At 40.1% G+C, this 18,597-nt stretch overlaps 1 protein-coding gene across 1 annotated transcript in view; it reads left to right on the top strand.

Annotated features, from left to right (window-relative positions):
• The first annotated feature begins 4,229 nt into the window (after positions 1–4,229).
• The window catches only part of CA8 (carbonic anhydrase 8), a 67,393-nt gene continuing 53,025 nt past the window's right edge, over positions 4,230–18,597 (top strand). Inside the window, exon 1 of the mRNA XM_075213561.1 lies at positions 4,230–4,613. Coding sequence (XP_075069662.1) covers positions 4,538–4,613 — 76 coding nt within the window. The 5' untranslated portion in view covers positions 4,230–4,537. The remainder of the gene's footprint in view (positions 4,614–18,597) is intronic.

The raw sequence follows: 18,597 nt of genomic DNA, 5'->3' as shown, positions 1-18,597 counted from the left end.
ACCAGAGCAGACTATTTCCACATCACGTGACCTCCCTCACACATAGGAGGGAAACCATGCAGAGACGGCTGCCCATATCAGATCAGAAGAGGGACATGTAGTCTACACCACCTGGTACTTTACTCCATGGGAAAGAGCTGCTTGATTCCTACTTACTTCATTACAACAAGATAAGACATGTTTAGGCAGCCTCTGTTATGCAGTAATGTGCTTCAAAGTTACTGTCTACCTTGGTTCCACTTACACATATGAACAAACATTTTCTATCATGAGGTACATTGAAAACAACAAATACAACAGTTTAATGAATGGAAACATATCTGCTAAACTGTGTTGTAGCTATTCTAACCTTGCACATAACTTTCAAAAACTGGTAGAAATTCTGGTCACCCAGAAATCACATTGAAATGGCAGATTTGTTTGTTATAGCTTGTAACACTCGCTGACATGTTGTTACAGACTGGTGTCTCTTCGATTAAATGCAGATTTAATTTATTACTGAGAATAAGGGTAATGTGCGGCCCTCCAGTAGGTTGGAGGGTGACACAGACATCACTTGAAGTATATCAGGTTGCCATCACTGCCCTTCACAGATAAGTAATGTTCAGTGTGTTCCTTCCAACATAAAAGCATAAAACCACTTGCAATCCCCCCTTCCCCCTCACCCCTTGTTTCAGGCCACGACATGGATGTAAAATGTAGGTAATGTAAATATGAAATATTAGAGATGACTGCAAAGTGACAGGGTGGTATATGAGAGAGTTATGTAGACCATGGCCTTATCTTTGCGGAGTTTGTATGTTCTCCCCGTGTTTGTGTGGATTTCCTCCGGGTACTCCGGTTTCCTCCCACACTCCAAAAACATACTAGTAGGTTAACTGGCTGCTATCAAATTGACCCTAGTCTGTATCTCTATGTCTGTCTGTCTGTCTGTGTGTGTGTGTGTGTGTGTGTGTGTATGTGTGTGTGTGTGTGTGTGTGTGTGTGTGTGTGTGTTAGGAAATTTAGACTGTAAGCTCTAATGGGGCAGGGACTGATGTGAGTGAGTTCTCTGTACAGCGCTGCGGAATTAGTGGCGCTATATAAATAAATGATGATGATGATGATTATGAGTGGCCAGAACTGGTAAAAGTGAAAATATGGCTTTCTCTTTAGACACCTGCGTGGTGTTGAAATCCCCTAGAATGAAATGTAACCTGAACCAAACAACATTTTACATTTTGATCGAGACAAACCTTCTCGTTAATAAAATATGGGCTATTTATAGAACCATTTTTAATAATAATTTCACAAATAATAGAGCTCGGTAAAGCGTCACACATAATGCAGGGTGTGGAGGAAATATTCATTTCCCATGCCCCCTGTGATTCAGCTCAGAAGTGGCTGAGCATAGTGGGGAAGGAGTGGAGCTTATCAACCGAATCCACAGATCAATATTTACAACAGATTAAAATTGCAACAAAAAAACTAGTGCTTCACCTTCGTCAGCTCAGTCCTGGCACCTGACAAATTGGTGCCATTTGGGAGACGTCTGAAAAAACATTTTTGCTACTTTTCAGATGCTCTTTTTTGCACAGCTTTTCTTATTTAAATAAATTCTCCGACATATTTTTTCGTAGGTAATACCTGGAAGTGACACCAGCAAATCTCTACAGATGCAACAGGAAAATGTTTATTATCAGTTCAAAGGTCACAAAGCGAGAAATATATTAGGATCTCTTTCGAAAAAGCTAGTCAGGGTGGAAGGAGTGGATAATTATGAAACATTATTTTTGACATTCATTTTAAGGGCCCCATTTAGAGAGGAGTACAATTTTGTGGCCGGTGCAGTCAGGTAAAGTGCGAGCCAGAAAATGATGCATTTTGAGCAGCAATATGCACGCCTGCTCAAAATACTGTGTAAAAATGAGGCCGCATGATAATGTAAACATATTTCTTGATACTACTGCATACTAAATATGCCACATTATGTTTGGGACATGGTCAACATGGTGCGTTGATACATACATTATAATAAAACATTACATTTATCAGGCCCTCCCCATCACGCCACCCCCCAGACACATTACGCCAACTCCAGTCAATTGTAGTTATCTATGCTCTGATGCTGCTGACATCCGTCAGGGTGGGAACTTCCTGTAAAGTGAGCAGGGAAGCTCTTTGTCTCATGAGATTTATAAATCTCATGAGACTTAGAGCTCCTCTGCTTGCTCTGCAGGCTGTGTCCAGGACTGGGAGCAACTATCAGATTCCTCCTGCTAACCAGAGCTGAATTAAGACTCGGGGGGCCCAGGGCACTTAAGATAGAGGGGCTTCTATGATGTAATATGGTTATTAGACACATTTTTAACAAATACACAGGTAATACTGTGAGCACTACTGTTAGGTGCACACAGTTCTGCCTTCACAAGCAGCACAATGTGAAGCAGGACATATCTCCCAACTGTCCTTGCAATCAGACCAAATCCTAACTAAGCGGGACAGTCACCCACCAAATTCAGGACAGTTGGCAGACTGCCCTGGTCTCTCCTATCTGTCTTGTCACTTTCACCACTTGTGGCTGCTGGTGCCTTAGATCAGTTGCTGCTTGTCTGGATCCTGGAATGTTGGGGACCCGATTTGGAAAAAAAAAATGAGTACATGAAATTTAGAAAACTCCAACCAGTCCCGGTGTTATATCAATATAGCACCCACGTTTTAAAATTAGGCCTCTCTCCAGCCCCAACATTAATATAATAGTATTCCCATTTAATAAATAAACCTATTTCCCTCCCTCCAAACAACCCAGCAAGAAATTAAATAGCATTTACATTTAATAAATATAACCATTTTCCACAAATTAAAAATCTAATCACCCCATCTTAAATTGATAGCCCTCCACTATTAAATTAAATTACCCCACCATCACCCCACAAATAAAAGAGCACCCATAATTAGCCCCCACTTGCAATTCACCATTAGATTAATAGCCTACATCCCACATTATATTAAGATCCCCCCTTCCCTCACACATTATATTCATATATTGTCCCTCTCACACTCACAAATTATAGTCATCTACTGTCACACACATACACACACACTATAGTCATACACTGGCCTACACACACATACTATAGTTATACCCTGTCACACACAAACTATAGTCATACACTGGCACACAAACACAAACTAACCCCCCCTCCCCTTACCTTGTTTGATCCAAGATGGACTCTGTGGTCTCTCTTCGGCACCTGTCAAGTGGTGCGCGTCCCATGTGACATTGAGCCATTCATAGGGGAGGAAGGGTGGGAAGGGAGACTTCCACCAGGACTGTCATGCCGGAATGCGGCATGACAGTCTGTGCACCGAGTAATGGGGCTGGCCAGTTTATAACCGGCCCATCTAGCCATCGGCCCTTCTGGCATTTGCCAGAACTGCCAGATGGCCAGTCCGGCCCTGCTTGGGGGCTTTAGACTGAATAAATCAGTTGGCAGATCAACATACAGACTGTAGAAAAAGTAGATTCCATCTCACAAAAGTATGTGCGCCTCTGATAAAGGAGGCACTGTGGGTATTTATAGACTGGTAAAACAAACATGGTCAGGAAAATCAGCTGTTGTCTTCATTATATTTTCTGTAAAATGACTTTTGTCTTGTCATAGGTATGTGTAAAATGTCATTTTACCAGTGATGCTGTTTATCAAGTAATTCCTGTGACATATTTGCAGCCCATGTAATAGGTCGTTGTGTGACTTTTATTTAAAGTCTGGTTTGGAACAAGAGCTATTTATACCAATAGTGCAACTAATAAATACTTTAAAACTCACTGAAAAATAAATTAAAAAAAAAACCTCTCCTCACTTATCAGGACAAACTGTAAGTCAGTCGGGACAGCGGGACAGTCCACTGAAATCCGAGACTGTCCCGCTGGAGTTGGGACAGTTTGGAGTTCTGCACCAGCAATCTCACTGTAGAATTTTTTTTCTTAAAAATGCCAGAACTGTGGTTACATTACACCAAGGCCAATCATGTCACATGTCTAGATGAATCTTGCCTAACAAAAAAAGTCCTTAATATTTAAATATTGGCCGCTATCTATGCACCTAACAAATCATCTACACTATATTAACTTTGGGATGGACAAGGTTACAGCCTTTCAGTGTAAGGCACTCACTCTCTTTCACCAGACTCATTTTACGATTGTGGCTAAAGTGATAAATATCTATCTCCTCTGCGAATGACAAATTACACAGCTCCTTACAGTTCTTCTCTTCCAGCGATCTTTAGTTCTGGCACCACCCACCGCTAAGACACCTCTGGGCAATTACCTAAATCTGCCTAGTGGACGCTCAAGCACTGCACACATTACATAATTGCAGCAATTAGAATATCGCCTCCTTCCCTCTGCTGCACAGACACAGGCAGAAGTGACAGCTCTCGGAGGCTGTGGAAAGTGAGGATGTACATACAATACAGCATGTCTTAGGTCACACTTCCAGCTAAACTCTGCGACTGTTCAGATTGACTCATCCTGAGGAGCAGCAAGAGATCACAGATGGCTGACCGGCACTATATAGACGGCTCTGACCTGCAAGGAGATCATGACAAACAGGAGTGGGGCTATGTGGAAGGTTAGTTTATACTTATTTTATCATGCACTTATCCTAAACTGAGTAGAAGTGACAGCCTATCTGATCTACATACTCCAGAAAGTGTGGTTTATACTATGTGATGGAGGGGAAATAGTGTTTATTGGAGTTTTCGAAATTAACACCTGTTGTTCAAAGTTCCTTCTGCGCTACTGTTAAATTGGTATTTCCCAAAAACAAAAAGGGGGGCAATCTAATCAGTTGTCTGCTAAAAATTTATTGGACCTCTTTCGAATTGCTGCAGTTTGACCTTTGTATTTGGATATAAAACACATTGCTAATATTTACAGTGCATCATTAACTAGTTTAGAAGGAGTTAAAAAACCTGTTGTACCACTTTCATATTTAATGACACTATTGTGCTGGAGCAGAAACATACTTTTGTTCTCAAAATAGAAAAATTAAAAATACACAGCAAGCGTTCAGAGCTCTGAGGCTTGTTCTTTCACAATCATCTAACAAGTGATGCTAAAATACAAAACACACTATATATATATATATATATATATATATATATATATATATACACACACACACACAGAGACAATAGTCCATGCTATGCATCATATTGTTTTTAAACAGTGCAGTCAGTTAGTAGAATTAATATTAAGTTAGTTTCATATATAGCTTGACAACACAACCTTCCTTCATTAGTTTTACAGGAGCTTTACATCCTCTTAGACTGTAGCTTTTTCCTTGTATCAATCCCCCTCCTCACATCATGACACTCTCCCTATCCTCACTACCAAAATCACACAGTTCACTGCCTTACAACCATCAGCTAACTAATCTCCTGAAATACTTTTGAGCCCTGTGAAGAAACAAAATATCTGAATAGCTAATGAAGTGAGGACATCCCTAGTGAGAAGGGGATACATTGTGATTATAATCTGGTGCACAAATGTACTTTAAAAAGGAAGACATGGAATAATTTATTTTTAACTAGAATACGTCAAATGATGCAGTAAAGCAATGATTTTCACAATGTGTTCCAGATAAGAAGTGTTAAAGCTTATGATCCTTTCATTAGAATTCGGTTTAAAAAGTTGATGAAGCAGATATTGGTAGTAGTAAAATAAGAATTTTTAGCAAGAGAGTTATTTGTTTGTATAAAATTGTTAAGTTGTGCCAGGTAGTTTTGAATGAGGATCAGGTCTTTTAGAAAGTTTCTGCAAAAGCCTGATATTTTTGCGTGTTTGCTATCTGCAAATCAGTTTGTGAAGATCTCTCAAGATCTGTTGTTTTAAACAAAATTGTCTTTATTAAAATAAATAAATAAATATACATATATGAAAAAACAGATGATGAAGGACTGCGCCTTCAGGTGTAGACATGAAATAAAAAAAAGCAAAATAAATAAACAGTGCAATATAAATTAAATCAGTCTGAACAAAACCAACTCAAACCTTTTATCAAAATACTACACCATATGGTATTTAATATTTATTCTTTCCTATCTGGCAAATGATTGAGATACTGTAAAGAACGATGATGCGAATTGTATTATTATTATAAGAACATACTAAGCGGTGTAGCATCATAGCTCTGCGGACGAAGAAGGCGTTTTAGAGACAGCTGAGCGGCCTTTCGCTAAGACCAAGGAGTCATCATACAGATAAGCTGGTTATATTTTCACTTTTGGTACGCTTGTTATCTTGGAGTAATTTGGACTCCTATCTTGTAATATTCACCACACTGTATGGTGTTCAAGGTCCTTATTGATACACGCTGTTATATGCTGTCACCATTGGACTTCACTACTATTTATTTGTTTATTTATTTATCCATGTATATATTTTGTATACGTGAACTATACGCGGTGTCCCGTTAGAGGCACTATCTAGATATTTACCCTTTGAGTTGGTTTTGTTCAGACTGATTTAATTTATATTGCAGTGTTTATTTATATTGCTTTTCTATCTCATGTCTACACCTGAAGGCGCAGTCCTTCATCATCTGTTTTTTCTTATGTACCCGGACTAACCATCTGTTTCTTGAAATTTGGCTGCCACACATACTTTTGGAGGTGTTGTTTGAATATTACTTTCTCAGGGTTCAGGAAATCCAAACATCAGGTTAAGTGCCACATAGATATCTTGACCCATTAATATATATATATATATGTTAAAATTGAAAAAAAAAATCCCAACAACCTGCCCGATTGTACGTATTTAAATTGTTAGAGATTTATAGACATGAGTGAATCGATTTGTCTGAACTTCATACCCACTGGTAGATAAATTTGCAACTAGGCTCTGATTTATGTAAACTTTGGAGTGTAAAAAAAGTTCATAGTTGTTCTGGAATTTTCATTATTATTTACATTTTTTTAAAATTAATTATCTTGCCCCTATTTTTTTAATATATTCTTTTTCTATTTTTAAAAAATATATTCTTATTTTTTAGCAAACATGGGACTGGAAGCCCAAGTCCAGCTTGATTTCCACTGCACATGCGGGAACCAGCAAGCTGGTTGACTCTTGAGCATAGGCTCCCACACTGGTCTGGCGAAGCAGAAAGATCAGTCTTACTGCTGCCAGTAAGAGCATCACTCAGCTGCAAGGTGAAAATGCATTGGTAAATAGCGTCGAGGAAGATATTCAGTCGTATAATGTCTTCCATATGGCCTTCCACTTTAAACAGACCCCTTATTATTTATAGATAAAATACCTCACTGTATGCTCTGAGTATCTGCCTTGCTAAATGCTTTGTACTCAGTATCTACACTAATTAATTCCCTCCGAAGTAGCACCGGGATAACTATTATAACGTTATTATTATTATAGGGAGCTGCGAGCAAAAAACCTGCGTTTAAACTACCGTAATAACTGTATTTAAGCGCACTATTTTACCGTAATAACGATAATAGTGCGCAGGCCAATTTACTTTTTACAGTAACGCGGCCAATTGAATTCCCTCCAAAGTGTCTGAGTCAAGTTCAAACCCATCAACATAGCCTTGACCTTGCCTAGTAGTTGCCTGGAGATATGCTGAGCTGAGCACTAACAGTAGAGTCCGTGAGAGAGTTGCATTCAGAGAATCACAGGCTAAAGTTCTGAGAGTGGAGTGGAGTTGTATAGACATCAAGTGCATTTAGGGCGTGCTGGCACTGATAATGCGCCAAGTCTGAAACTGTCAAGTCAGTCTGTTTAGTCAGCAAGGAATGTGAACATGCTAATAGAGCCCCGTTACCTGTAACCTGTGTGATGCACCATGTCTAGTGAAGGGATAGCCAGACATTCCTGTGAAGTGACGGACCTGATTTTGAGAGATCAGGTGATCTGCCAGCGAGGACAATTTAGAGCTCAAGGGGCAGATTCATTTGTTCTTATTATGGTAAAAAGTAACACAGATTTTTGCTCACACCTCTATGGGGCGCAAGCAGAAATCAGCGATACTTCAGTAAATAAAATATCGCCATTCCAGAGGCACCTTGTGCGGATTGTTTTGGAGTTGAATCTGCCTCCAAGAGTGAGAGTGACAATCCCCAAAGCATGGAGTGTGAGCTGTTGTGTAAAGCTTTTGAGACACTGTCCATTATATATTTGCAACTACGTGAGTCCTGGAGGAGTTCAGTAGAGCAGTGAACTGTTTTGAGAGATGTTCTGGTGTCCATTATTCAGACAACTGTGATGAGATCTGTGTTGTATGTCTGTAGACCGGTTTTGAAACTTGCATGTGTAAGGGCCCCTTTTCACCCTTCCAGCACACAGAGCCCGTGGACAAGAGAGACTGAGCTAACCAGAGGAAGAGACAACAGACACATACATCACACTTAAGTCAGACCAGAGAAGCATACAGAAACTTACTGCATGACATTATATTTTAACCAGTGAACTGCTACTGTATTCCCATGTGCCAAGTTTTAGATCCTCCCGTCCAGGACATTCCAGAGGGGAGGTCAAGTGAGAAGTGTGGGAGGAGCTTGGTGATGTGATCGCATCACAGTGGCAGAATTGCGCAGTGAGGGGGGAGCCCTCGATGACGCAAATAGTGTCATGAAGCCCCTTCTGCTGGAGGGTTCCTGTTCTTCTGGGAGTCCCGGAGTAGACCAGTATGTTTCAAAGAGAATATCAAGAACCTGTTATATGTACTTTACTAGAGACATGCCTCCCAGTTGTCCTGATTTAGGCAGTACTGTCCCTAATTTAGGGGACTATCCCAGTGTCCTGACAGTCAAATCAAAATTAAAACAAAAGGATAAAGTTTCAATAAGATGCAACTTTCCAAATAAGGACAATGCAATGAGAGATCCATATACTAAGAAAAATGTTTTAAATTGACTGGTGGAACATTTTAAAATGCTACAAAGAGATGAGACAAACAGAAAATCAACCAAAAGGAGGGTAGAATCAAAAGTTGTCAAGCAGCCAAATCAACAGTGTATCCAAACATGGCCACAGCATAAACTGAGTAATGTCCTTTATACGCAAAAATCAAATCTGCATTTCCTGTGCTTTGCAAGTGACAAAAGTAGATTTAACTTTTTTTTTTTAGAGTGATGACCAAATAAAATATCGGAAAATAATGACCGTCTGTTGATTCTCCGAAGCTAGAGTTAGTTGGATCAGCTGTGAAGCATCGTGGACTTTCTCATGCTGCAGTTTAGAAAATGGAGGTGGCAAACTAGAATTTATTGGGGGTTTAATAACACATTAAAGAGTAAGAGAAGCAGAGCAGCCCAGGGCTAGGAGGTGGGGCACCTTTATAATATGTTACTAGGGGGTCTATTTACCAATGACCGCATAATATGAATGAAACTTTTCAATCCTCATCGCATAGATGCTGATTGAAAAGTTTCTCATATGTATTAAAAAATCAACACAGGAACAGCCGTTCCGAAAAACGGCTGCTCCTGTGAAGATTAACACTTACCTGTCACTGAAGTCTTCTCTTCTCCTCACTCTACGGTGCTGCTCGCCCCTCTTTCAATCCCTGTGCGCATGCGTCGACCAGTAAACTCGGGCACGCGCACAGAGATCCCTGTCTGACGGAACCTGAGGCAAGTGTGGAGGGATCACATGATCCCTCCACACATGCGCTGTGCAGCCCTGCTCGTCAGAGCAGCGCTGTTTTCAGTGAAACTTTTCAATTATGGTAATGTACACCAGCTTCAGATGGCGCCAGCTTCAGATGGCGTACATTACCATGATTGAAAACTAAGTATCAGTCATTGATACATAGCGTTACTGAGCACTTCCCATACACTGTTATGGGGAGTGCTCAGTAAACCGATGAGAGAAGCAAAGCAGCAGATATCTGAGATATCTGCTGCGATGCTGCAATAATACATAGTCATTTAGTGGTAAGTCCCCGAAAACTGCTGTTTTCGGGGATTTACCTCTAAATTAGAGGGGAGAGATCTTTGATAAATAGGCCCCTAGGTGATAGAGCAGATTTAAGATAATGTAACGTAGACTGAATACAGTAAGGGTGTGTTTTCATAGTTGTAAACAGATGCAGCCCGAACAGAGATGTAGATACCCATGTTATATGTGCTATAATTGCTGGTGCCTGAGGGGTGGTGCAAATACACCCGGATGCTGATGACAGTTGCTAGCGGATTCTGATCAGCTGATTGCGAATTCAGCCTCTAAAGCTAATAGGCTTTCTCTTTATTGAGCTTTCATCTATTCCAGGATTTTGCTACCTTGATATGCGAGAATGAATATTATATCTGATGTATTATATCAGGCCTAATAGCGAATGTGTTTTTTGCTACTAAAACAAATGATAACATTTTTTTCTTAGCTTGGTTGTGTGTATGCATATGTGGGATACACACAACCAAGTTGGATGTGTGTATGTATAACTGACGCGTATGATACAGGCGCACGCTGAACACATCTTGCGATGGATGTGCCTCAGCATGTAGGTGTAAATAAACCATTTACACTTGCTGTTTTTTTTTAGGGTAAATTACATCCAATATGTTTCCAACTAGGCATCAGGCCCATTATGTTCAGAATAAATGTAACCCTTCCTTGTGGAATGACAATATTCACACTCAGGGCTAATAGATTTACTAAACTGCGGTTTTGGAAAAGTGAAGCTGTTGCCTGTAGCAACCAATCCGATTCTAGTTATTATTTATTTAGTGCATTCTACAAAATGACAGTTAGAATCTGATTGGTTGCTATAGGCAACATCTCCAGTTTTTCAAACCCGCAGTTTAGTAAATATACACCCCAGACTTCATTCTAGGGAGGAAACATATGTTGGAACACGCGGTAACATTTAGCAGATAATGTTGTCTAAATCTTAAGTAACGACAGTGATTTTTTTCATGTTGTTCTCCATGTTATCAGTGACCCTGTTAATTATTTACTATTGAATGCCTGTCTTGTTCATAGACTGCTTCATAGCTACTATCAATATATATCATCCTTTTAAATAAACAAAGGTTAGAAAGAGAAAAACCTGCATGTTGTTATAATCTACATCTACACCCATCTTCTTTTGCAGAAATGCGAAGGTCCCTTTAGTAGCAGTACCTATTCTATGGTCTACATAATCCTCATACATGTGTTTCTGTGGGAGTTATATACATTCCTTATGGTCTAAGGTCCAAAGTGTATGTAAGACTAGCAGAATGTATTGCTTACCATAATGGGTTATGATCGTTGGCAATAGGATTTAAATACATAACAATGTAGATAATACGTTTTTACAATAATTGCTTCTACATATGTACATTTATGTAGAGTAAAAAGTATGCATTTATTGACTGTCATACCATTTTGCATTACAATTTAAGCCCATCTACCAACATTTGTGGGCTAATTTTTAAAACACACTCAATAGTTTTTTAACTTTACAATGTTCAGAGTGTAAAACAGAGGGATCAATTTATCAATCCATTAAGATTTCCTATGGATGCTTATTGACACAATTTGTAAAACAAAAATTTGTCACTAGTGCAGCAGGGTGATGCTCAGCTCCCTGGCGACTGGCTGGCAGCAGTAAGAGGAGTCTTATAGGTCGGCCAGTCTGGTGTCAATCTGCTTTGTGTGAGCCGGCTGGTTAAAAACAAAAAACAGAAAAAAAACCCTGTTTTATCTCCTATTCACTTTTTCACATCTCAAAAACAAGAAACAAATGTCAAAAACCAGTACTGTTTCAAGGAATCCCATAACTGGAGCTTTCTCCTTTTTATGACCAAGCCAATTTTTAAGCTTTCAGAAGCATCTTTTTGATTGGGAATAACTCTATTATTTTTTATAGTTTACTAACGTGAATTTTGTATTGTTTTTCTTGATAAGCATGCTGCCCTGGGTGTAGGTACAATTCTGGACCACCTTAGGGCAAGTACCACGTGTTCAATTTTATATAAATTCTATATAATTTTTTGATGACGCAGAATTTGAAATAGAACATATGATCCCTTCTGGGACCTCCCCGACGCTAACAGTCCTTGGTTGAAATTCTAAAAACAGTGTATAATAAAGGTGACCCTGCAGCTTGAACCAGGGTTCACCAGACCGTTAACAAACCAGAAATGTACAAAAATGTCAAGCGCTTGACATTTTTGTACATTTTTAGAATTTGAAATGACTCATGTTCATTATAGATCTTCCATAAGTTCCACCTTGTATTCAAATTGCTTTGCTTGATTGCATACTCCTAGACTCTTCAGCCAACCACAGCAATACCAGTCTGAGGTAGACCTTTTGAAAAGACTGTACATCTTTTGCTTGAATACCAAAAATATATTGTATGTAATTTAATGTATGTACAAACTGTGAATCATCTGATTGCTCTAGTTTGAAGGCATCTGACCTTGAAACAGGACCTTTAGAATGAGTTTATTTAGGAGGTAACCCACAGCATGAGTTATGGCCTTGTGACCAGCAGGGATATTGTTGGTTATAATATACTGGAGGCATTAGTTACTTACTATGTGTGGGGTCATTTTTAGTGTTCTATATTGGCTGGACTGCTGGTAACATGCGTTGGACATTGAATTACTAACAGCAGGGGATATTGTTTGTGTAATAAATAATGATGTATAGCTCTACAGGTGTATTGTGTGAGGTCAGTGCTGGTATAATATATTGGGGGCATTGCTAGCATAGTATGCTGGGGGACCTGCTAGTATAATGTGTTCCAGGACTGCATGTTTAATTTGTTATTGCTGGTATAATGTGTTTGGTGTACCGCTGGATATAATATGTGATTAATTTCTGGTAGGTATATGTGGTAGTGCTGGTATACTTTGTGTGCAGAGGTGCACTGCTGGCAGAATGTGCTTAGAGCATTGTTGATTATAATTTGTGAACAGGAGCTAATTAGTATATGGCATACATGCCCACATTTAAGGCAAGGGGAGATCCAGGTACAGAGTATGTGTGTGTGTGGGGGGGCGGGAGAGGGGGGGTGACCATGCATATCACATCATTGCGGCTGCACAGTGCCCCAATTCAGTGCATCAGTCTGTGGGGGGCATGTGGTATTCACCAGGGAAGTGGGTGGGATGTGGGAGGGTGCACTGGTCTCCTGGGAGTCTGGTAGAACTGCTAGAAATTTGTGACTCACCCAGACATTCCAGGACAGCAGTTATCTATGGTATATGTGGAATTTAATAGAGTAAGGAATGCCGCTTCACTTAACACAGAATATATCTCAAAGCAATAATATCCTTATTGAAAATTTATTTTTAACACATTAGAAATCCTCTAATTTTTCATATCTTAAAGGGAAAATAATTTAACGTTTAACAGCCTATGCCCTTTTGGAGTATATTTACACACTCAGGGCCTGATAAAACTCTGAATGCAATTTAAACACTACTTGCGATTTAAAAATTGCACGGAACTGGAGAGGTGTTCCAACCATATTCAAAGCGGATCTCAAGATGCATTTTGATTTTGTCTAAATGTAACTTGCTGTATGTAGAGACTGTAGTATACACACAGTATATACACAAGCGTATGTGCAATATAAGGTCACACCAGAACACATACACTAAAAATTATTTTCACAGTATAATTATTAATAAAAATCTGGATTGTTAATTTAACATTAAATACATATATCAAGATTTTAATGCATACTGTACATACAATGCATCTTTATGGCCTATCTTACTTGCATTCACATTTTCTGTGCTAACTAGTCCCATGGATATGTGTAGTTTTTAAAACAAACACTATACCGTGTGTTCCATGACAGTGGCAAATGATATGGCTGAAACGTACTTACGAGAAACTCAGGACTTGAATCTTCCTCATCTGTGATGGAACGCACTCATCATGTCCTTACTGCACATTTCCTATGTTAGTCTGCCCCTTCCCTCTCCCATTACGCCCTTCAAGCCGTAGGCAGTCATCAGTGTCATTTGCGTTTAGACATGAATTGCATGCAATTGCGTTCATTGCTGCAAAGTTCGTGTCTGCACAGAGCTATTTTATTTAAGATACCCCTACGCAAATGGGCGTACGTTTGAACATGAATCAGGCCCTCTTGTGCATACTTGCCTACTCTACCAGAGTGTCTGGGAGGCTCCCAAATTTCGCATTGTTAAACCCTGTCCTTACTAAGCCCCCTCCCACACTTGCCAGCTAACCTCCTATCCTGGATCAGACAGCAGAAGTTGGGAAGTATTGCTCACTGTGTTCAAATCGAGGTGAAAATCAGAAATATTTTTTTCAGGCAGCTGCACAGCCTGAAAAACTCCTTCTTGATGTGATCTTGCACAAAAAAATGCTTTTTTTTTTGTGTGTTTGCAAAAATGCACTCTTAAGTATGTCCAGATTGCAAAAAGCCCGGGAGCTGATTTCATATGTTACGTAAACACAAAGATTCCATTACTATAGTTGTTATAGCTGTAGAAATGTTTGATATTCCTAGCTTTTACTATACTCTTTTTAGATTGTAAACGTTCATGAACATGGTCCTCTCTACCATTGTACCACTTTGTAGATAGTACATGTTCTCCATCACTATTGGTACTACCAACATCTCCTGTTCTCCCCAAGATGAATGCTTGGGTGCCACCTTTGACTCCTCCCTCTTCTTCACCCCCCATATACAATCCCTTGCCCAATCCTGAAGCTTCCATTTCCGTAATACAGTCCGGATCAGACCCTTCCTCTACATTGATGCCTCCAAAACTCTCATCCGCTCTCTGATCATCTCCCACTTTGATTGCTGCAGTCTTTTCCATACTGGCCTCCCCCACATTCATCTCGCTCCTCTTCAGTCCATACTCAATGCTGCAACCCAACTAATTTTCCTCTCTCGCTGGTCTTCATCTGCCTCCCTACTCTGTCAAGCTCTACACTGGCTCCCCCTCTGTTACAGATTCATCTTCAAACTCCTCACCCTCGCCTACAAAGCCGTCTCCACTGCTCCTTACCTCTCCAGCATCTCCATTCATATTCCGTCTCGCTCTCTACGGTCAGCCAACGACTGCTGCCGTCTTCCCATCTGGTCACCACGCCTCACTTCCGCATTCAAGATTTCTCCTGTGCTGCCGCCCGTTTCTGGAGCGATCTACCACTTTCTATCAAGTTATCCCCTAGCCTGCTAAGCTTCAAACGCTCCTTTAAAACCCATCTGTTCAGGGAAGCCTACCTTTCCTCTGTCTAACCTCTCCCCTGCCCTGCGTTTCCCCTCTTCATGATCCTTCTTCACTAACCATTTTATACCTCACTCTCATTCTTCCTCTGCTCCTACTTACTCTTGTTCAGCTCTCCCCTCTGAGTTCTAATCCACCCTATCTCCCCATTCTGTGTCTTCTGTTAGTCTCTCCCTCTCCTCTAGATTGTAAGCTCCCTTGAGCAGGGCCCTCTTATCCTCGTATCTTTTTCCTCCTGTTTACATTTGCCTTCGGCTCCCTGCCCCTGTGTGTCCTCTTATCTCTTGCCTTTGTTACTCCATCATTGCCCTGATCCTGTTAGTGGCGCCCACACTGATGTACCCAGAGTTTGCCTCTGTTATTTCGCTCCCCTCCTCCCTACAGCCCTTTACCATTTATCTTTGTTCTGGAATTCACTTTTAACTCTTTGCACTTTACACCTGTTCTCAGCTGAGTTTGTATTTATTGCACTTTTTTTGTAGTGCCCTGTATGTAGTGTTCTGTTTTGTCACATGCTCTATGTATGTCGCAACGGAACCTTTGTGGCACCTACATAGTAACCTATTTTGGATCTCCTGCGATCCTGCACTTATATTTGAAATTAATCCAGAGTAAGCAACCGCCAATCTGTTTCAATTGTGAAAATCCCCCCAGACTCAATATTGCAGTCCTATTTTTACCCTATATCCACTACTATCCTTCATTTTAAATTAACGGTCTTATCCCTGGATACACCTTTACGCTAAAAATTTGTCTAACCCTTTCTTAAACATATCTATTGAATCTGCCATCACAACCTTCCCTGGCAATGAATTCCATATATTGACTGCCTTTACTGTAAAGAACCCCTTCCTTTGCTGGTTGTTAAATTTCCTCTCTTCTAACCTTAGGGGATGACCACGTGTCCTGTGTATGGTCCTTGGGGTAAAAAGTTCCCATGAAAGCTCTCTGTATTGACCCCTAATGTATTTGTACATAGTGATCATATCTCCCCTTAGACGCCTCTTTTCTAAAGTAAACATGCCTAAACTGTCTAACCTTTTCTCATAACTTAATGACTCTAATGACACCTCATAAATAAAAGATAATAATAATAATAATAATAATAATAACTTTATCTATTATTATTATTATTAATTCACTTCTACAAGTCACTATCTGTAAAACTGAACAGTGCTATGGAATTTGTATGGCACTTTATAAGCAATAATTATAACAACAAGACTGGATTGGGATAAACTAAAGGACAGTGGTGAGTAGAGATGCTTGGATTATTTGAACCAGTTCAAAATATGATCAAATTTGGCCTGTTCGAGGGACTTAAACTTGTTTATAGTATGATTTGGAATTTTGGGTTTGTTTAATTTGGGTTTGCAGTTTAAAGTTAGAATTTGAGGCTCTAAGTTCTAGTTCGCAGTCCTTCGACTTTCCATAAAATGCCACCACATGTCTCTCACTTCAACGTCTAATGTTCTAATAGTGAGATACCTCTGGCTAGTGTAGATAGAGCTGTTAGTGGACCGAATTCAGTCTTTGCATTATCCACAGCTCTATTTGCTGTTTGTTGATGAGCGGAGTGTTGGTATGTGACCTGATGGCCCTGTTGCTGTGTACATTATCAGTAGATAATCTTATCTAGAGGCAGAACGAGTTGGTGAGTGGTTCACTGCTTCTTCCTTACAATCTTCAATTTTCAGTCTGCAATGATATGTTCAAGCATAAATGGCTAAACTGTATAGCAGAGATTGTGTTAAGGCATATACAGGTGCCTATGGTGACTTGCATTTCCCTGGCACTTCTCTAGATCAATCTCACCTGTCATCTGGCAGAAGACATTAGTAACGGCTTCTGATCTTGTGGCTACGAACAGTGATGGGTGATCAGGCTCAAACAGGTTCAAGTCGGCTTTTTCACAAATTTTTAGTTTATCTATCTAAGGTTCTATAATTTATTGCAAATTTTTAATCTTTAAAGCTGATTCAACAAACCAGTTTGAGGACCATTTTGGAACAAATTTGAGCATCTCTATTAGTAAGGACTGATGATCAAAAGGTTCACAGTGTCTGTGAGAAACAAATTGTAAGTTGAAGTATAGGATAGGTAGATACATAATTTTTAATAACTTTATTATTTATCAAATTTAATATAATTTAAATAAAGTGTTTAATATTCACAAATGTTATTCAAGTGTCTTGTTTTTGTATTGCCTTCTTATTTTGTTCAAAGTTGTAATGTGCCTTTTGAGGTAAAATGTATTCCAGGATGTCTGCTTTACAAAATGTTTGAAAACTCCAGTCCTCAAGTACAGGTCATGTTCTGAAGATGACCTCAATCATGGAAAGGTGAGTTAATCTATTTGGCAAGGTCAGAAATGATATCATCTGTTCCCACAGATGGAAATCCTCAAAATATGGCTTTGGGGGTGTTTGAGGATTGAAGTTGAAGAAACACTGCTCAGACAATACACTGATTTAGACAGTACATGTATGTCGTGAACATAGAGAGCTTGCAGTTATTTATAAGGGATAATTCATAACTGCTGTGTAAATAGGTTGTATCAAATGAATCCATTGATAAGTTTAAAGTGTAAAATATAAAGACAGAGAGTCTGATGTAAATGTGTTTGATGGCTTTGCACATCCCAGTGTGAGGAGATAAGCCTGCCACTTTTAGCAGCTTCCAGGATCTCTCACTGTTAGCTTTAGACACTTGAACAGACTTTGTGAGGCCGATCACAGCTGTTTATCCTGGTAGGCAGCATGTGAAAGCCTATACAGGTATATAGAAATATGACCTTCAAAGAAAAATGTTGTCATAGTCAGGGCCTGATTAAGGTAATGGAGGCCCTTGGGCTAAGGGGTCCTCCATTCCCCCGTGAGGCCCCCCCTGTGATCCTCCCCCCTACCCCCCCTCCCCCTGGTGAGCCGAGCCACCCCCAAGGCACTTACCTCCTTCTCCTGGCATTGCAGTCCTTCCCCGGCGTGTTGTACGCTCCTTACTTAGGAGATCTCGTGAGAGTGAGACTCACGAGATCTCCTCAGTAAGGAGACTACAGCGAGCCGGGGAAGGACCGCAGTGAAAGTGCTCAGCAGTATTGATCGCGCCGGGGGTGCCCCCGACCGATCAATACTGCTGCAGAGCACTTTCAAGGGCCCCCTGGATGCCCGAGGCCCCTGGGCTGTAGCCCAGTTAGCCCTAGGGTTAATCCGGCCCTGGTCATAGTTCATATTTTGGGAAATCTGGGTGGTACTCCATACTGAGGAGCAGAAAACACACCAGGGTTGTGAATGGCAAGTATGGGGAATATCTGTGAACAGCTAAAATCACATATCTTTGGAAAAGCTATGTCACATTGTCATAATTCCGTCATGTTTGGTATTTAAATGT

The sequence above is a fragment of the Mixophyes fleayi genome, chromosome 5 (assembly GCF_038048845.1).
Source record: "Mixophyes fleayi isolate aMixFle1 chromosome 5, aMixFle1.hap1, whole genome shotgun sequence".
Lineage (NCBI taxonomy): Eukaryota > Metazoa > Chordata > Amphibia > Anura > Limnodynastidae > Mixophyes > Mixophyes fleayi.
The sequence above is the reverse complement of the archived record's forward strand: the minus strand, read 5'-3'. Positions and strand labels throughout refer to the sequence as shown.